Source organism: Eleginops maclovinus, chromosome 19 (assembly GCF_036324505.1).
Source record: "Eleginops maclovinus isolate JMC-PN-2008 ecotype Puerto Natales chromosome 19, JC_Emac_rtc_rv5, whole genome shotgun sequence".
In the NCBI taxonomy this organism is placed as follows: domain Eukaryota; kingdom Metazoa; phylum Chordata; class Actinopteri; order Perciformes; family Eleginopidae; genus Eleginops; species Eleginops maclovinus.
The window spans coordinates 22,874,716-22,896,304 of NC_086367.1; the positions used below are offsets into that span (position 1 = coordinate 22,874,716).

At 42.5% G+C, this 21,589-nt stretch overlaps 1 protein-coding gene across 1 annotated transcript in view; it reads right to left on the bottom strand.

Annotated features, from left to right (window-relative positions):
* The window catches only part of mdga2a (MAM domain containing glycosylphosphatidylinositol anchor 2a), a 69,284-nt gene that overhangs the window by 16,492 nt on the left and 31,203 nt on the right, over positions 1 to 21,589 (bottom strand). Inside the window, exons 4-9 of the mRNA XM_063909196.1 lie at positions 18,733 to 18,929; positions 15,752 to 15,884; positions 14,198 to 14,470; positions 9,295 to 9,624; positions 7,300 to 7,623; positions 28 to 300 (exon numbers count right to left, since the gene is read on the bottom strand). Coding sequence (XP_063765266.1) covers positions 28 to 300; positions 7,300 to 7,623; positions 9,295 to 9,624; positions 14,198 to 14,470; positions 15,752 to 15,884; positions 18,733 to 18,929 — 1,530 coding nt within the window. The remainder of the gene's footprint in view (positions 1 to 27; positions 301 to 7,299; positions 7,624 to 9,294; positions 9,625 to 14,197; positions 14,471 to 15,751; positions 15,885 to 18,732; positions 18,930 to 21,589) is intronic.

The window sequence follows — 21,589 nt, forward strand, 5'->3', positions numbered from 1 at the left end:
CATCATGCACCAGTCAACAGAACTCACCAGTGACCAGGAAGGTGCAACGGCCCGCCCCGGCCTCGTTGGTGATGTCACAGGTGTACTCGCCGTAGCCCTCCCGGTTCAGAGCTTTGACGAGGTAGCTGGTGTCGTCGCGCTGGTCGCTGAACTGTCCGACGGTGAGGAGGCGGGAGCCCAGCTTCCACTCGTACCGCAGGAGGCGCGCCGGGTGAGCTCTCAGCAGGCGGCAGGTGAGGCTGAACGCCCGGCCCAGAGCCTGACGGATCTCTGTGTACACCGGCTCCACGTTGGGGGGGACTGTTAGAGACAGAGAGACAGGAAAAATAAGACAAAACAACAGAAGAACCGAGGAACCCCTCCACACTTCTTTGCTGTCCTTTGCTGTTCTTGCCCAATGACAGCGACTGCAGTGGGAGTCAAGGTGGAATTAAACTGGTGCTCCCCTGATCTGAGGGTCAGCGCACTACCCCACTGCGCCACAGTTGCCATGGGTTTTTATCCCCTGCGTTGTTTGCACTTGTTGTGAATCACTTTGGATAAAAGCCTCAGCCAAAGGAAATGTGATATAATGCAATAGGTTTTAAAAAATAAATCTGGAGACACAATTTAATCCTTAATCCTGTTGAATCCATCCATCAAACCTAAACAGGTTGAGCTCTCCACATATTTATCGGGTCCAGTCTCAAGTCTATAAACGGCAAGACTCACACCAAGTCTTATTTTTCAAAGCTACTTGATTCAAAACCTGGAGGCGTTTTTCTGAAACCAACGTGTTGAAACTGGAAAACACACATTCCTGTTGTGATGAAGTGAATTCTGTTTCTCTACAGCATATAATATGCTGTTTTATAAAAGACTTCTTTCATTTTTGGCCTTTCGTCAACCTACTGATGGAATATTTTAAGTTAATTAGCTACAGCAGATCTAATCTGCCGCCTTTGATGTGAGTCATCACCTGAATATTTTCTACATTGGCTAATAAGAAAGAGGGGAGATAAAGAGCTTCACTGGTTAGCCTTGAAGCTCAGAGAATCAAGAGGGTTTCTTTTCATATCAGAGTGCTTCATCACAACTCAACTCTATGCACCAGACATAAAGAAGATGTATTTTTAATTAAATGGTAAAAGCATCAAATACATCTTAGAGCTTCAATAAAGCTGCAACATGAAAGCCACGTAGCAGACGATTTCAGTTACAAATACTTTATTATTAATGAGGACATATTATGCTGATGTTGGGGACATGTCTCCATGCTTCAATGTTCAAAAAGCTCTTTATGTTTCTCATACTGCCTGTGCTGCAGCACCTCTTTTCACCCTCTGACTGAAACCAGAGCCCAGAGTACAGGGATTTGAGCCTTTGCAGACCGTTTACATGCACTAAAACCTATATAACACACTTGAGGAAGGGGAAACCCTCAAAGAAGCACAATAAGGCCTCTTTAAAGAAAGAAAATAAAGCATTTTTGGAAAATAGGTCTATTTTGGTTCTGTTTAAAGTTAAAAGAAGTTCAAAAAGTATTTAAGCGGTTAGATAATCCACACAAACCAGGAGATCTCTTCTTTGTGTAAAGTTTGAAATCAAAAGCATGCTTAACTATCTTTATAAAACAAAATCATTTGGTTTCATAACTTTCAATCTGTTTTAAAGCAGCCAGAACTGACCAGAAAACTCAAACAAAACTAAATGTGGCTCCTCCCTCTCTCTTACTTCCCTCTTCCCAAAAGGCCTGTAAAATAACAGTGTTTGGAATATTTGAAGTCCCGGGCCTTAACCCCGGCGCTGCTAAAGGGCGCAGAGTCAGAGTGGGATCTGTCTTTTTAAATCCCTTTAGCAGAACTTCCTCTGAGGATTTTAGCCACATTACAGGTGTCACTTCACAGATTAACGTCACGCTGTCAAACACGGATCAGCCGACGAGAGGGAAGCAGCTGCAGGCGGCCGTCCTCTGACCTCAGCAGAGAGGAGAGGGAACTGGCGAAGAGAGTACGATTGCTGCCTGGCTCCAGGGGACAGGGCAGTGATCGCTCCACGTTTATTAATATATTTATCATTATTTCAGGCTGAGAGGTCAGAGCAGGACACCAGCAGGGGGGTTTAAAATACACAGACTAAATTAGAAGCCTGAATAGATTCAGAGGGGATCATGAAACAATGCACCGTCACATTGGGTTTCTTCTGTTGTTCAATACCCACACTGTTTTTATTTAGGAGGAATTCAACTTTATTTGACTCTTCGTTTCCTGCTCCGCAATCTTGTCTGGCAAAAGTAAAATGTTGATGATAATGTTTTCCTGATGAATACCAAAGGTGTGAAAAGATTCATTAAATAAAGAAATAAAGCGTGTTCAGGATGTCAATTAATGTGTGAGCCATTTCTCTATTTTGATTACTGAAAAGATGGTAAATTAAGCCTGAAATCTCACACACACACACACACACACACACACACACACACACACACACACACACACACACAAATAAAGGTCTTTGTTTCATCTTGTCCTCCAGTTGTGTTTCAGTGTGGGGCGTCTAAAGGTCAGCTGGACGCCTCTGCTCCACTGCGACCTTCAGGCGAGCTCTCTGATTGGTCAACACAACCGGCTGACCTTGCTGCCCAATTCCCACAATGCACTGCTGAGGCTGAGCTGGTTAATTAGCTCTTTGTGTTTTTATGCTGATGACTTTGGTATGAAGTTGGTCTCTGCCTGCAGTCTGCAGAGCAGCGACGGCTCCGTGAGGACGCCTCACTTTCCATAATTTAAATCTGTGAAATTATCCAAAGTACGAAAGACTTAAGAACAGCTGCTCAGACACACACTTCCCTCTCCACTTCAACTTCTATTATTCAATACCACAACAGGATATAACTGACTCACACCCACTTTCACCAAATGAATAATAAGAAAATAAGACATTAAATTATAAAAAACATTCTTTTTTAAACATTAAATATAATCATTTAAAAAGTAATAAAAATAACTTTTCATGGCGGGTTAGATATTCAGAAATATCCTAATTTTCCATATACTGCATAAAAAGTTTCCAGATAGAATTGAAGGCCTATTTTCTCCAAAGACATGCAGGAAAACATCTCCCTGACCCACTGCCCAGCGCGTCTCATTACATTTCTCCAGGTTAAAGCTGGGAGATGCTTGGCATGGAGGAGGCACGTATCAATTAAAGCTAATTGTTTGGAGGATACCCATAGTAGGGGTTGTTTATCACCATGGACTGAGTGGACATCATCATAGCCCCGTAAATAAACAAGAAAACGTGTTGGACTGAGTTTTATACAACAGACTGTCAGGAGAGCAGATATTATAATAGAAATAGAAAAGGACTGGACACTTTATTTCCCACAAGGTTGTTTTTTCTGAGGGGATTTCAGGGACATCAGTGATGATGCAGTCCTCACAATCCCTTACAAGAAGAAATGCAATGCATGGAGTTTTTCTGGAATGGTGAACAGACAAAGGACTATAAAAACCTGATGACTGTGGCTGTTTTTTGCTAAATCCCCGAGGTTGATTTCTTTTTAAATGCAGGGACGTCAGTGATTTGTTGAGATGTGAGCGTTTTGTCCCCTTTTTCCTGTTATCCAATGAGTGAAAGGTTTACTTCAAGGAGAGAACGGATGTCCAACTAAAGGACAAGAGGACTGAAGTTGTTTTTATTCGTGGGGATTTTGAGGACGTCAGTAATGTGTTATTTTCCGCAGAGCCAAAAAAAAAACAGTTAATGTTTATACAGATGAGTTCAAACGCGACTGTCTGAAAAGCTTTCTCCAGAGAAGCGAACAGACATTAGAAGACAAAGAAAAGGAATGGACATTAAAAATGTGTAAATCCAACAAGTTGTTTTTCCACAGGGATTTAAGAGATTACGGTCCGAACAATCCCAGAAAAAGTCTTTCGATTTTCAAACCTGGCGTGCAAGAGTTACAGGACTTTATAGGTTCCTAAAAGTCTGAACACAGATTATGAAAGCTGCATGTAAATGGTCTGCAAAGGCTAAAATCCCTGTATTTCTTCCAGAGGGAGTTTCTCTCCCAAAACCACGCGCTCCAACACATTGTACGTGATACAAGGCTAAGCGGCGGGACATCTCTAGGAGGTTGACCAATCACAACAGAGCGGGCCAGCTAACCAATCAGAGCAGACTGGGCTCTGGTTTCAGACAGAGGGTGAAGAGAGGAGCTGCAGCACAGGCAGTATGAGAAACATAAACAGCTTTTTGAACATTGAAGCATGGAGACATGTCCCAGGAGAGACAGTACCTACTGATGAATCTGAAAATGAGCAGAATATGGCCTCTTTATCTCACTAAAAGCTAACAATATCTTGGAAAGCAAACCGTTCAGTCTGTGTTCTGTGGGGACTGTCACTGACGTCCATGTAATCCCGGTTAAAGAAACGACCTCTGGAGGATTGTATACACCAGATACACCCGTCAGTTTGATTCCTCTGTCTGTAAACTACTGTAAAGAATCACGATGGTAACTAGTTGTTTAAAACCCCAGAGGAGGAGGATGTTCGTCAGAGGGATTGTGTGCATGTCACCTCTGCACATCACTGTCCCTGTAATCCATGGAAAAACCCAACAGACTGTGAGGGATTATTGTCAAAGTAAAACCCCCAAAAACTACTAACAGCTCATTTGAAATGATGCTCATAAGCTTATATCACAGAGCTCCATGTACTCTTGATTTGCATATTAATAAAAAGTCTTTAAACACTGAGCAGGACACAGAGGAATAACTCAGGTATTTATGTTTGTGTTTTTGCAACTGTAACATGCTCCAGTTTCTCTTCACATCTAAGTTTCTTAGCTTTATTTGGATCAGTGGTCTCTCCTTAAATCTGTGTTGTCGCTGCCCTGAATGTTGTTTCACTTATTTCAAAGTAATCCACCTGTAATCAGCCCTCATGCTAATCTTCTTAGCGTTGTTACACAGTGAAAACAGCAAACATGCCGCAGGAAGTTTAGAAAATAAATGTAAGAGGTGACAAATCCCTGCAGTTAAACTCCTGACTTTAAAGTGTTAGTCGAGGGCAAAGTAAACAGGTATTTGCAGCTGAACGTAAACTAAGCCAAGAATGAAGAGTGTAGTCCTGACTGAGAGGAAGGGCTCTGATGAAGGGATGGATCAGATGCTATGAGGGGGTTAAAGACCTACAGGATGGATACCGATATAAGGCGAGCAGTGTAAAGCTGCTGAGACGGACGTCAGCAAAGTGTATTTTAAAAAGGCCCAACTGAACGACATTTTGCAAATTCCCCTTCATGACCTCAAAGGTCGCTTTAAAAGGAAATGATTGAAACATTGGAAGGAGAATGTTTAAATAGAAGCACCAGCAACTAATTCTGCTGTAGCTGCCTCGGGTATGTGATCATAAATCAGAGTTTGTCTTTTTTGAAGTTGTTATTTGAGTTTTTCCGATGCTGGTTTCCTTCCCCGTTCTGTTTGGATAGAAATAATCAGTTTTAAACTTTAATGTTTACCTTTCCATTTCTTGGTAAAGGACATACACGTTTGAACTCAGTTGTATTCATAAGGATATTTTGAAACATTTGATTAGTCAGACCCGTTTCCTCTTGCGCTCTGATGACTACATTTCTTACTTAATAACTTAAGCATCTTTTGGGCCTTTAAAACAAAGAAACGATTCATCTATATTAGACTGTTAAACCATATTTAGTTTTCTAACAAACAAGCATTTTAAAGTTTGAGTTGTTTTAATTAAGGATTTGTTCTTATTTCAATCAGTCAGGTTTTAGTTGCCAGGTGACTTATAGTTTTTCAGTTTGTATGTCATCACTAGAAGTCCTGAAACCGCTCGCCTGAACATTTCTGCATCGATTCTCCAGAGAATCAGGAGAGGAGATTCACTCTGACAGCCTTTTAGTGCAGCAGGAAGCCAGGAGCTGAGTGTGTGTGTGTGTGTGTGTGTGTGTGTGTGTGTGTGTGTGTGTGTGTGTGTGTGTGTGTGTGTGTGTGTGTGTGTGTGTGTGTGTGTGTGATGGTATTCCCTGCGACGCTGTACCCTGCAGGTTGTACGGAGAGCGACTGGAAGGTCGTGGATTGGATCCCGGTCCGCAGACAGACGCGGGGCATGTGTCCGTCAGCTGCTGCCCGCGTGCCCTCCAGCAAGAGGCTACCAGTGAGCGGCTGGTGTGTGTGTTCATCCTACAGATCTGCTGCTGTGTGCTCTGATGTGTGTGAGGCTGTTTGTATTGTTGCTTTTGCCCAAGTATAAAACCTGAGTTCTTATTCCACCACTGGCGGAAGTGAATAATCCTCCGCACGGCTAAGAAGCTGACGCCACAATGCATTCTGGGTATTCTCTGGGCTAAACCATCACGGCTGCCTGCTGGTGTTTGTTTACGGCGCCAGATGATGCATTTTCGGTCTCAGCTACAAAAAGGCTTTTGACAGAAAAAGACAAACTGAGGGCATCATGAGGACGAAGACACGCCGTCCAACACAGCACGAGTCTATTCCGAGTTATCTCACACTGTGTTCTGATTGGTCCGTGTGTCGTTAAGCGGTCAAGAGTGTAAATTATTCCAGTATCGCAGGAAGTAGAGAGGCCTTAAAGGTGACTGAGATTAACACGCTGACTGATTTAAATTTCCCATCAGAGGTGGTTTCCCAGCTTCTGCCCCTCTGAAGTGTGCGATGCTCTCTTTAATTTCCAAAAGATTAAAGCTCAGGAGATTAAAAACCTCCCTTCCTCATTTTCCTCCTCCATGTTGGACCGGGTCAGACCTTCTCCTTTGAATTGAGCTCCATTTTTGGGAAAATTAAAGGCGTGCACATCAGGTGACGGTGCAGTTTCTGTTCGGACACACTGCACATTAGCTCCCAATGAATGGTTTTATTAGAGATAATGTCCAGAGTTTCTGAATCGTTTTGAATCAGCAAAGAGATTCTTATTTACTTCTCACAATTGCAAGATTTAATGAATTATTGCCAACAAAGCTCATTTGGCTAGATGTTTTGCACACACACACTACCTCATTAAGGAGATTTCCTGGCATCATATGTATGAACACCAGATGTCAATAATACACATATGATAAAACTGTGATATAATTAATCCCCTCTAAAATAATTAGATCTCTTTCCCATAACCGCCACAAAAATGTTATTTATTTCCAAAAAAAGAAACAAAATGTACAAAATAAACAAAGCTGTGTGTGTGTGTGTGTGTGTGTGTGTGTGTGTGTGTGTGTGTGTGTGTGTGTGTGTGTGTGTGTGTGTGTGTGTGTGTGTGTGTGTGTGTTACCTACACTGCACCACCAGCTGGATCAGAGCCTCTCTGGGCTTCACGTTGAAGCCGTTGTACTGGCTGGTCTGGCAGCGGTAGGTCCCACCCATCTCCCTGGTGACGTTGCTGATCCTCAGGACGCCGTCGTAGCTCTCCGTCTGCTCCGAGCCGTCCGGCATCAGGATCACCGTGGCCGCTGCTGCAGCCGCCGCACCGCTCTCCTCCACCCGGGACCACAGGAGGATGGGTTTGGGTTTCCCTGAGACCAGACACTGCAGGTCCACGGTGTCGCCCTCCTGAGCGACGAGGTGAGAGCGCCCCCTGGGGACGCTGAGCTCTGGAGGAACTGCAGGGAGACACGGGACAGTTACAGTTAAAGGGTCTCCTGAAATGCATGAGGGGCTGCTGTACCGTCATTACTGTTCCTTGTGGACATGTTTTTTTATCCTAGCTGACTTTTTGTTATTTATTGATTTATTATTATCTATATTTCTATTATCTTTTGGTCTGTTGGTTGGATGTGTCAGTTGTTGCTAAATACGGCGATGAGAAAAATCAGCTTATTTTTATAGATTTATTTTGTCATCTAGAATGGTTTCCATGTTTAGGACAGAGTAACATTTCTCCACTGTCTGCATTTCCCTTAAAAATGTCTTGGATAAGCTGACTCATTTCATAAACTTACAGCATTTAACATATTGTAGTTAGAGTTGGTGGCACTGAAAACCAACACATCCTTTAATTCATGAAGAATCAAACAGAAAGCGGAATCAGAACTTTCTTTTGATAATAAGTAATATTTCTACATGAATAACTTCCAGCAGTATGTATTTATGTACTATATCATGTTGTTAAATGAATGAATGTAATGCAATATTCAGTTGTGTCCTCCAGAGAGAGAAAAATACAAGTATTTTCCTTCAAAACACGTGATCGTATTCAATAAATATTAATTAGGAAACCATGCTGCACGTCAGAGAAGTGAAGCAGAGTAAAAAGAGAACCAGCAAACAAGCGGCTTTCCTTTCATGTTTGATGTGGAGTTTGTCCTTCGTTTAAAAACACGGAGAGCTGCTGTTTGGGGGAGGGATGAGCGAGGGGGAGGAGGAGGAACAGTGAGGCTGTCGGACTGTTTTAGCATTTATTTTCCTTATGGGAACGCTGCAGCAAACGGTGCACGACCTTCTGTTTTAAACATCCGTCAGCGGGCGTCACACGGTTCAGGCTGCAGGGACGCTTCCATTAAAGAGCTCCGTCCTCCCCCTCCTCCTCCCTCCCTCCCTCCTTCTCTCAGGCTCTCTGAATGTTTCCTCCCCTCTGCCAAGGTCACAAACAAACAGGAAGTCAGCCGCCGTCGGCGCGGATTGCCTGCATGACGTCCGTCTGAAGGAGAAGTTCTGGTTGTGCTGAAGTGGTTTGCTCAGAGGCTGCGGGGCTTCAGTGTGACGCAACAGCAAACTGAAGGTGCTGAGGCAGCGCCTTCCTCGGGAGGAGGGAGCTTTCATCGCTCTGTTTCTGAACCCTGCAGGACCTCAACTCTCAGACAACTCCCGCAGTTTGGGAAGTTTGAGGAAAGTTTGGCCTCTCTGTTGTCTCCTGGTTACAGTGTCTTTTTGATTTGTGAAAACACTAGATTAAAAAAGTCTGAGTGACATTTATTTTTTAGTTACAACTCATGTGGTGTCCTCTTCTGGTTTTGAAGGTCTATCAGTTCAGGTAAGCTTTTATTGTTTTAATAGGAGAACCAGACTTTGGTTGAGGGTGTCAGTTACTTTAAATGTTTCCATGATAAAGACATTTTTCTCATCACTTTCAAACAAAGGACGATAAAAAACGCTCATCACTTACAGCTGCTCGAAGCACAGTTTGTCTGAAACACTACACTGACACTACGCATTTAAAATAATATACATACTACATTATCGTTTTTTATATATATATAAACTCACAAAAGGATATGTTTATTTATCTGATGATCTCCTGCTGTCTCCCTGTCTCCCTCCCCAGCGAGCCTCACCTGTGGTGGAGGAGATGTTGACGTCGATGCTGATCTCGGGGGTCCCTCCGTTCCTCAGCGCCGCCACGCAGGTGTAGGTGCCGAAGTCGGTGAACTTGAGGTCGATGATGTCCAAGTTGGTGGTTCCCGGCGTGATCTCGGTGTCGGTGTGAGTGATGACCATCCGCTCGGAGCTCCGGAGCGGCCGGCCGTTCTTCAACCAGCTGAACTGCAGCTCCTCGGGCGGCGTCGCCTCCACCTGGCAGCTGATCTTCACCTCCCGGCCAATCTGGATGTTGTCGTCGTTGTGGTACGGGTCGGGGGTGATCCAGAACCGACCTTTACGAAGACCTGGAGGAGGAGGGACAGAAAGTTTATAGTAAAGCTAAAAAATCAAACGAGAGAACAAAACATCAGAAAGCATCCAACAATTCAAGAGATGTATCGCATCCAAAAATCTTTTAAAGAGTAGGTGATCGGTTAAAGCGTTTGACCAATCACAACAGACCCAGTCAGCTAACCAATCAGAGCAGACTGGGCTCTGGTTTCAGACAGAGGGTGAAAAGAGGTACTGCAGCACAGGCAGTATGAGAGACATAAAGAGCTTTCTGAACATTAATGCATGGAGACATGTCCCAGGAGAGACTCTACATACTGATATACACCTGAACATCAGCAGGAGAGGACTCTTTAAAGTAGAGACACTACATACTGATATACACCTGAACATCAGCAGGAGAGGACTCTTTAAAGTAGAGACACTACATACTGATATACACCTGAACATCAGCAGGAGAGGACTCTTTAAAGTAGAGACGCTACATACTGATATACACCTGAACATCAGCAGGAGAGGACTCTTTAAAGAAGAGACACTACATACTGATATACACCTGAACATCAGCAGGAGAGGACTCTTTAAAGTAGAGACACTACATACTGATATACACCTGAACATCAGCAGGAGAGGACTCTTTAAAGTAGAGACACTACATACTGATATACACCTGAACATCAGCAGGAGAGGACTCTTTAAAGTAGAGACAGTACATACTGATATACACCTGAACATCAGCAGGAGAGGACTCTTTAAAGTAGAGACACTACATACTGATATACACCTGAACATCAGCAGGAGAGGACTCTTTAAAGTAGAGACAGTACATACTGATATACACCTGAACATCAGCAGGAGAGGACTCTTTAAAGTAGAGACTCTACATACTGATATACACCTGAACATCAGCAGGAGAGGACTCTTTAAAGTAGAGACTCTACATACTGATATACACCTGAACATCAGCAGGAGAGGACTCTTTAAAGTAGAGACGCTACATACTGATATACACCTGAACATCAGCAGGAGAGGACTCTTTAAAGTAGAGACGCTACATACTGATATACACCTGAACATCAGCAGGAGAGGACTCTTTAAAGTAGAGACACTACATACTGATATACAACTGAACATCAGCAGGAGAGGACTCTTTAAAGTAGAGACTCTACATACTGATATACACCTGAACATCAGCAGGAGAGGACTCTTTAAAGTAGAGACGCTACATACCGATATACACCTGAACAGAAGAGGACTCTTTAATAAAAAGTACCAGGCCTTGTCACATAATTCTGACTAACTGAATATATCAAATGACCAGAAGCCGGGCTGTGAAAGTTCAGTTTAAACAAGTTTGACATTTAACAGAAACAAATGCTGCTTTGTGGAATACATCCTCCTAAATTATTCCAGGAGAAGTAGAAATGTTTTAAAAAGGTCAGACTGACTTAAACAGTGTGTCCACCACCGGCTCGATTAAAGACCTTTAAATTGAATTGTTCTCACGTCCCTGTGATGCTTCCATCTTTACAGAACCTTCATTTATTTTTCAGACTGCACTTAAAAAAAAGAATATATTAAATACAATTCTGTGAGCAAAGTTTAAAGACAAGTTTATAAAAAGAAGGTTGAAAATGACAATTAATTCAGGATGAGTTGCTGTAGGTCACAGGTCAGGCTGCTCAGCGCTCCTCACATTTTAAATTATTACGACTCCTGCTGTGGAGAAACTAATCCCTGCAAATGGGGCTTAATTATAACTGAAGCCATTTGTTGGGTTTAATCCTGCGGCTGTGCAGAGCGGCTGCTCCTCTTGCATTTTCATTCAGACTCCTGGTTAGTTCAGAGGGAGGTCTTTACCTGTGTTACAGCCAATCAGATCTGTAGTTATATATCTTCAGTTAACCAATATAGCTGCTTTGACTTTATTCGAACAGCTCCTTTTACATTTGGAGTGTCTGTCTGACCTATAGGAATTCATTTTAACACAAGTATTTTCCTGCACTTTCTTTCTTGCTCCCGAGATAACGATATTTGCTATCACACCACCGCCCTAAATACATTTAAAATGTCCTTCTACCAAAACCCCGAATGCAACAAGGATCTCAGATGCATCCTATTTGTCGTGTGATGTGTTCTCCCTTAACTATTTGCTGCAGGACGTTTGGTTTGCTGTGCCAAGAGAACTGAACAAATACAGTTGAATCAGCTCTGTGAACTTGATGAACGCCAAAGGTTCAGAGTGAGTTCCTTCAGGATGGCTCTGGCTTTGGGACACTTGTCGTTGTTTAGAATTAGGGCTGTAATGGAAAATGTATTCATGCAAAACACAGAGGGGCAGGTGGACGCAGCTGCACACAGGATAGAGTGCTGCTGTGGTGACGTATCTCTGAAGTCTGACCCAAAAGATGGAATCGCAAGTGCTCTCTCGACACAAAGCAAGGAGAATTTATATTGGATTTAAGAATATTGCAGGAAAGAAGCTCAGTGAAAAACATGTTAATGATACGGACATGTTCAGCAGGATAAGCTCCATATATTAACACAACAGCAACCGTCATAAATCAAGGGCTAACGTTGGGCTATAAAGGAACTACAGCACGGTCACATGACTTCACCAATCCACCGCTAAGCTAAAGGTGGCTAATGTTGGGCGTGATGTTTAGTCGTCTCATTCAGACAGTTTTTAGCAACCTCTGTTTTTAAATTCAGCTTCAGCTTGTGTTAACCAAAGAACTTATTTCAGGATAACAACCAAAAACATGTTCAAAACAATTGACGTTGAGACAAGGGAACCGGAAGTACCCTTCAGTCATTAATCAGCATGGATAAAGAGAGACTCGTTTACACGGTTAAGAAGCGGCACGTTTCTGTAAATACAAACAGTCAAACATGTGACGACATCGTCCGTATGTGAGGATCACAGCCACTTCCTGTTAGAGACATGTCCTCTATTGTACAGGCTGCTGTCTCCAGTGGACGACTGCAAACACCAGAGGGTTGTAGTTCAAACCCCAGATCAGTGTGTGTGTGTGTGTGTGTGTGTGTGTGTGGGGGGGGGGGGGGTCTGTGTTATTAATAGCTTGAGTTCGTGAGGCGAGCAGCTGATTGTCCTTGTTCATTAAGATTAAAGCAAGAACGCCTCGAAACAAAACCATGTGTGTGTGTGTGTGTGTGAGAGAGAGTGTGTATTGCAGTGACTTGCAGCGACTGCATCCACCTCGATTTATGCAACAGACCTTTTACTGATGCAGGGACACACACACACACACACACACACACACACACACACACACACACACACACACACACACACACACACACACACACACACACACACACACACACACACACACACACACACACACACACACACACACACACACACACACACACACACACACACACACACACACACACACACACACACACACACACACACACACACACACACACACACACACACACACACACACACACAATTAGCAGCAACGTATGTCCGACTGGGAGGACTGGCTGCCTGGAAAAGAGACCACTGACTTACATGACAGAGAAAAATAGAGAGAGAGAGAGACAGAGAGAGAGAGACAGAGGTGCATGATGGGAGTTAAATAAGTAAGGAGGAGGGCTGACAGGCTGCAGGGTCAGCAGCACACACACACACACACACACACACACACACACACACACACACACACACACACACACACACACACACACACACACACACACACACACACACACACACACACACACACACACACACACACACAGAGGTGAGTCATACTGTTGAATAAAACACATTGGACAGACGAAGGAAACACACACACTGAGATGACACAACATTGTATTATTAAAGAGATAGTTCAGCAGTTCAAGAACTCTTTGTGTTCTGTGGTCAGTGTGGTGGATTAAAAAGGGTTTTGGGGTTTTCCCTTTCCTGTAGTGTGTTGTATAAGTTTTAGTGCATGTAAATGGTCTACAAAGGCTAAAATCCTCGTGTTTCCTCCATAGTTTCACTTCCAAACAAAAACCTTTGTATCATTATCTTTCTCTAACGGCCAAACTAGGACATCCCTACAGCAGCTTCTCTTAGACAGTAAATAATAAGTGGCTCTTCCCTTCGGTGGCCCTGGATGTTAGGGAAACAACGACACAATGCAGGAGGATTTTACTCGTGAAATACTGAAATAATAATCTGAGAGTTTAACGCCTCTGCAGAGACGGAGATAAACGCTCCGTGTGTTGTGGATGTGTCGGATCTATTCTGGTGCATTCTGCAGCAGCTTGTACCTTCAGAACAACAAGTGAAGACATGAGTGTGCCTTTGTACCTGCAGCGACGAAAGCCCAACACTCACTTGAACACTGTCAGAACCGCACACACACACACACACGGGAGAGAGGAACACCTTCCAACAGGTACTGAGAACACAGCGAGGTAACTTTCCCAGCAGCTGCTCTGCACAGCATCAGTACACAGCGTTGTGTTTACGAGCGTCAAATATCAGAGACTGTTCTGTGCAGGTTGTGTTAGTGTCTGTTATTTATTAAACACTAACATCTGGTTCCTGTGGCGATATCGTACCTCTGACCAGTATGGTGGTGGTTTTCTTGGCGGGGTTCCCCACGTTGTTGGAGCCCATGCAGGTGTAGGCGCCGCCGTCCTCCAGGGTGATGGCGGGGACGGTCAGCGTGCCGCCGTTGACGACGCTCCTCTTCGGGAGCTCCTCCCCTCCCGGCCTCACCCACTCTAAGGCGGGAGGAGGGTCCCCGCCCGACGCCACGCAGACCAGAGTGATGGTCTCCCCCGTGTTCACCACCAGGGGGTCGTCCAGGAGGAGCTTAACGGAGGGAGGAGCTGGAGGGGAGAGGGAGGTCAAGTTTAAAGTCATTTTTATTTCAACGACTCACTGATTCAGGATTCCAGTTTCAAGAGTCAACTAGGGTGGAAAAATGAAGTTAGATATTTTTAATCTGTCACTTCTTATGTTCCACGAACTCTTATGAGGTTATTTCACTTCTAAACATTAAAATCAGTAATACCGTAACAATTTAATATAGTTGTTGTCAGTCGTTTCATTATTATTATGGTGATATCGTTCTGCTTATTAAATCTTTTTAGTTTCCAAATATTCTGTTTAAAATGTTTATTTTGGTATTATTACATTTATTATGAAATTAATTCTAGACATTGTTTTATTTAATTTAATTGTTTGATTTTAATATAAACATGTATTTTGATTTTTTTAAATCTAAATATTCACACTTCAATTATTGTGATTTTTTGTTTAAAATATTTTTATTTTGTTTAAAAATGTCCAATTTTAAGGTCAGGTGTGTAAAAAGTCCAACTAACAGCTGAGACGATAAACAATGTTTGCATATTTAAAGGATGAATCCTCTACACATTGAACGCTCTGGGATACGAGTGATTTTATTATTATTATTCCATTAAATCTTTTAGTGTCGTGTTGATTATTGTGATTGAGTTTTCAGTGAAGTGATTAAAACCTCTGCTGGTCAGTTGATATGCAGTGGATGATGGGATTTCTCTGGAAATAATGTATACATTATTCTGAAAGGTTTAAATATCTGATCATGTGTGAATAATCCAGAGTGCTGCAGAGTTTAAAAGCTTCCTGTCCTCAGATCTGGAGTGAAAGGAAAGCTGCAGAGCGACTCGCTCCCTCCAACAGCTGCACTCGACTCGCTGCAGAAAAGCAGCTAAATGCAGAAATAATAATGAGGGAGATAAAAATAGCTGAGTCGACCTCTGTTAAGCTGACATCATGTAAATCCCATCAACCCCTGGGGCGGGACGGCAGGATCTACTGTACAGGTCAGAGAGGAAGATGATTCATTTATGATTTACATTCATCCCACTGTACACGCAGCCCAGGTACAGAGACAGATTACATCAATAAAACAGGAGAGGAACATTTCAGAGAATTACTCATGACTGTTTCTGCCAGGAGGAGACACAACTGTTGCTAAGGAAGAGAAAAGACATTGTAGGTCAAAATCAAGAAAACTCTGGACTAAGTAGGGTGTAGTAATCGCTTGTGTGTGTGTGTGTGTGTGTGTGTGTGTGTGTGTGTGTGTGTGTGTGTGTGTGTGTGTGTGTGTGTGTGTGTGTTACCTGTCCTGTTGTTCAGATTGAAGCGGGCGCTCTTGTCCGTGATGCCGCAGACGCTCCTGACGGAGGAGATGCAGGTGTAGACGGCGTAATCCTGAGGGCGAAGATTCTTCAGCTTCAAGATCTTCGTCTCGCCCTGTAACACACACACACACACACACACACACACACACACACACACACACACACACACACACACACACACACACAGTTAATACTACTGAGGGATCATTGTTGACACACTGCCCCTCTTCGCCCCTGACCCCTTTTCTAAACCTTAATAATAACCTGAATTTTTAAAAGCAAGTTTAAAACTTCAAACAGTCCTTTGAAGTTTTAAGAAACGTACTAAATATTCAGAATCAAATATTCTGACTTTAAAACTCTTCCGAAAAGTGTATTTTAGTTAAAAATTAAACTAAAACTAAGACAACACCAGATAACAATAGTCAAAAATTAATCAAATTTAAAGTATAACAAAATAAAATCAGAGAAATAATAATAAATAAATAGGACCTTTTTTATGATTTGGACCCCAAGGCCACCGTACAAATTACAGGGAAGAAAATCGAACTTTAAAGAGTTTTTAAAGCTTTTCCTTTTACCAAGATCATTCAAGTAAAAAGCAGATCAGCAGATCGTGGCCTGAGTTCCTCCTCCTCCTCATCCTCATCCTCCCTCATTGTACTTCCTCTTCCTCTATATTCTTCTCCTCCTCCTCCTCCTCTTCATGTCTCCACCTCGCTGCCAAATCTCCCTTATCTTCCCTGGCAGCCTCCGCGCTGCCTTCCGCCTCACGGACAGATGAGATGAGATTAGATGACATTTAAATGGGATGTTTGTGCAAAGATGGCGGCCAATTTTGAGGCGGATGATGATGATGATGAGGAGGAGATAAGTTCCTCATTAGTGCCTACGAGAGTCGAGGAGGGAGGGGTTAACACGTTCTCGCGCTCTGCGCCGAAGGCATTACAGTCGACGGCGTTCAAATCTGGCGTGAATGTTATCTCTGCTGCGGTATTACACGGCCTGCTAACTCGGACGCCTGATTGGCCGGCTTTTTCTTCTGCTCCAAATTAAATCTAAAACAAAGCCAAAAAGAGAATTCTGAAACCTCCATCTGCAAAGGTTTTTAATCCACGAGGAGGAGGAAGGATCGGCTTTCTCAAACTGTTGAACCCACTGACGGAGGATCCTCTATGAATATTCAGATTGACAGAAACACAGAAGGAAGGAGTCAGGAGGAGGTCGAGGCTTTCTTTGTTGGTAGTTTCTAAAAATATAAAACGTTGAGGCGAAAATCTGGACTGAAATGTATCTCCTTTAAAACTCGCTCACTCCACTTTGAGCAGTTTTGCTTATATCAAAACCTTAGTAGTTTTTAATTTAACTTCAACTCACATGAGAGATGAATACAGCCCTGCAGCGTAAGAGGTTGTGTGGGTGCATGAATGCATCTTTTGTCATTGGAAACAATGAATGTATTCTGGGAGAATTTAATTATATTCAACCCTTAGACATTTGAAACTCCGCTGCATCTTAAATGGATTACACAGGAAGTCATATTAAGAGAAAAAATGCATTAAAATAGTCTCAAAAAGGAAATTCAGGGTCTTAAACAAAAGGTGTGTTAAAGACTGACTTTCTCTCTGAGGAATAAGGAAGAAAGACCCCTAAAAATAAACGCTGTCAGATGTGGATATTAATGAAATACGATTTCTTTAACGCCTTTTTATTTGTAAGTAAAGAAATATGTAAAAAGACAAGAAAAATCATCCTTTCTCATCCATCCTTTTCTCAATCTCCTCCTTCTGCTTCATGAAACCCTCAATTGTCCTTAATTCGATTCATTACATAACAATTACACTTTTAGATGCTTTAAAGAAACTAATCTGAGGAAATCATCACTTGGACGTGTGTGTGGAGCAAGAATTGGACAAAAAATCAAAACCTTAAACTATTTTTAGCGATGGCTGACGGACCGCCGCCGTGTTAACGAAGTATCCCACTGAGAGTCAAACTGAGGCTAAAAATATGTTCACTGATGGAGGTCCAACGGTACGATACACCGGGGGGGGGGGAGTGGGACGTCACTCTCAGACACAAAGCAGGAATCGTGATGAAGTGTTTTGGATAAAAAGTAAAGGTAAATATAATAATAGGAAGTTAGTGAAGCTGTAAATGAAAAACCGTGAAGCCGACAGATAAAAATAGTTCCTGTCTCACGAGCCGTGATGACAGGTTTGGAAATGACTTTGAAAAAGTGGAGAGAGGAAATGTCTGTGAGAGCATAACTCAAACTGTGTCAGGAAAGTCTTTAGATTTAGTTTTCTCAAAGAAACTTTTCTGGTAAACAAAGTATAAATGTTTTAAACAATTTAATGGAAAAATTCTAATAAGAATAGTTAATAAATCAAAGTATTAAACATTATGCAATGCCAATAAGTACTATACTGAAAAAAGTAGAAATATTGCTTTTTATATCAAAATCAATAATCTTTTAATAATAATTCAAATAAAAACGAAAAGAATATATTTATTTTTAACTAATACAAAAGTGAAATATGTAATCCTCAATACCAGCTTAAAATACAGTCAAATATCTTGTGAATTAATAGAAAAGTTGATACATATTTATTCAAACTATTCTGAAGTGTAATGCAATTTTAGAAAATATTTAGTACTACCCTAACAAAAAATATATATTTCATCCAAAAAGTAACTAAAAGAATAATACGTATATATACACTGTATAAATAAATTGGAATCATGTATTAAAATACACTGAACAAAACTATAGAACTTGTTAGCAAACAATTAATAGCAATAATTTTAAATACCAACTGTAGTCCTCACTGCCTGCTCTAGACACAATGATTGAACTCGCAGTAAAAAGTGGATATACAGAAGCTCTTGAATCTATGTGTAGAATCTTTGAGGCTCCAGACTCCTCTGTCCGGCCCTCACAGCGTGGGTTTCCTCACCTGTGTGAAGAACGGCTCGTAGATCTCCACCCCGGCGTCGGAGCCCTGCGTCAGCGCCTCCCGACCCCTCCTCCAGCTGTAGTGCACGGGGGGGTTGGAGTTGGCGACGCAGCGCAGGAACACCGTCCTCTCAAAGTAGAAATGCTCCTTCGATTCACCGACGCTCTGATGCACCGTTATCATCGGGTCGTCCAGGACTGAGGAGGAGGTGGAGGAGAAAGGGGAAAAGAGAGGAAAGGGATGGAGAAGAGGGAACGTTTGTTTTAATTGGAGTAAAAAGGATCTGAAGTGTAATTGAAACTCAAGCATAAAAAGAAAATGTGTCCAAATATTTTGTGATTTTGAAACTCTTTTCTATTTTTCTGTCTTTGGTCGTTTTTCCTTTGATATGTTGCTTTGCATCCCTCTGGAGAGCCTTTGCCTCTCTGTTGGTCTTTTTGTTGGGTCTTTGTGGTTGTTTTGTGCCTTGTTTAGGTAATTTTTAATCCCTTAGGCTAGTTTTGCATTTCTTTGGAGATGTTTTGGATGTTTTTGTGATCTTTTTGTGGCCGTTTTAGTTGTTTTGTAGCTTTTTTCAAATGATTGTTTTTTCCGTTGGGTCAGTTTTCCATCTGTTATGGTTGTTTTGCTTCTCTTTGGAGATGTTTCACCTCTCCTTGTGATCTTTTTGGTGTCGCTTTGGTTGGTTTGTGTCTTGATTTGGTAATATTTAATCTCTCGGGTTAGTTTTGCATTTCTTTCTGGTTGTTTTGCTTTTTTTGGAGATGTTTTGCATATGTTTGCGATCTTTTAGTGGCCTTTTTGTGAGTTGTTTTTTGTGCCAGAGCCCATAGCCTAGTTCAGTAATCCTTGGAAGTGTCGAGAGGTTTGAACTGAAGGAGATTAACTCACTTTTGAGTGTAACTGCCTAATTTAGCGCTACTTGCATTAGTTGGTGTTTTGCTGAGTCATGTAAATGTGACTGCAGGATTCAGCATGTAAATACTCTGCTGGATGTTCCTCCCAACGGGTGTAGCCTTGATTCACCGTAAATTCATTTACCACCTTCTGAGGCACAGATATAAATATATAAACACACAAATATGAAACTGCCTACCAGTGGAAACAGAGTGAGAACAGCTGAAGTTGGATCTCCTGAATTTATAGAAATCCATATTTTGCACAGTGGGTCAGTGTTCCTGCAGTGGGGCTAATTACTGCAGAGCCGGGGTCTTTTTAATTGTCTGGAAAAATAGTGAGATCCCCGATCAGCTGACAGATGCTGAACAATCAGGATCTGCAGCGTTTATGAGTCCGGTTATGTAGCCGCCACCAGCAGAGAGGCTAATGGTGGCTAATATACTTCACACAGAGCCAACTCCGACCTGAACAGTGAACGCATCGCCCCAAAAACTCAAACAGACTGCAAACAATCTGCTGCGGGTCGGGTGTGTTGTTGACTTCATGATTTATTCTGTTTTCTCCTGGAGTTTGATGTAAAAGCCTTCATGCCCTGAAGAAAGCACTCAGCCGCGATGCGTTCAGGTACCACTTACAATCCCAGTAGAAACATCCTCCAGGATATTATGGCTGTTACACAACAACGCTCAAAGCTTGCGGGTATTGTTTGTTACTTTTGGAGGAAACTTCTACACACACGAGAGGCGCTGAAGTGTAGAAACACCCCGAAGACGTTCCTGTACTGGGATTACTGGGATTTCTGCATCCTGGCAGCAGTGATAAACATGAAGGTGAAACATGGCCTCTCACGCTGTGACAGATCCTCAGCTAGCAGAGCTCCAGGGGGCTTGCTGCTTCGCCTCCACACATGTAGGTCAGCAACAATCAGACACGAGTGAGTTGCACAAACAACGGAAAGAGTTTCTCACGTGTGACGGGGACACATTTAGGTCAGGACGAGCGTTTAATACCGTCAGCTGACTGACACAACAGCAGGAATGTACTGACTGCTCTTTAATCCACCAGGAGCTTCCTACTACCAACTAAACTCAAGGTTCAACTGGGACTAAAACCCCTTAGTCTCAGAGAATTAGATGCAACTTTAACTTTGACTTCACATTAAACTGATGGTGATTTCACGCAACACGAACTGCGCTTCAGTCTGGGCAAACCATGCTGACGCAGATGATTCCCAGAATTCGGGGAGTTTGAGGGTAACAGCGTTCACCGTCATTTTCGTGTCGTGTCGTGTCTCTGGATACGTCCAGCAAACAAACGTCGGGGTCACCAGTGTGGAGATCGTATTGAAACGCAGGAGACAAACAAAACAAGATGAGGCTGTCCTGTAAACCAACAAGCATGGGGCTCCACGTCATCGTAAACACAGATTAATTAAAGGGACCACGATCCCTTTTTACAGTCGTACTTTCAAGCATAAACCAACGGTCATACTTACAGGCATGAAACAACAGTGTGTAGAACCACACTTAAGAAGGAGGTGAATTATGTATATTGCATTCACTACAACGTTTTTGTTTATTTGTTTGTTTCATTTTTGATAGATATGAAGGAATCAGCGCCTGCAGAGTTTTAAGTTGGACAATTTTGAACGTATGAGTCAAGAAGCAGAGCCCTTTTAGTGTGGCCCAGTTTAAATATACTACGAGAAGGAGCCACGACAATTTCCACATCTTCAGTCTTGCTGCTAAGCTTAGAGCTTATTTCACTATGTCTCCAGTCTTTATGCAAAGCTAAGCTAACTGTATCTATGTTCAGTCTTGATGCAAAGCTAAGCTACCTGTGTCACTGTTTTGACGCCATCTCAAGGCTTCAGACTAAGCTATAACCATCTATTTTCTGTTTCTTCAATAAGAAACCTTAACTGTTTTCACCCTGTCTGTAAAAAAGACTGTTAATA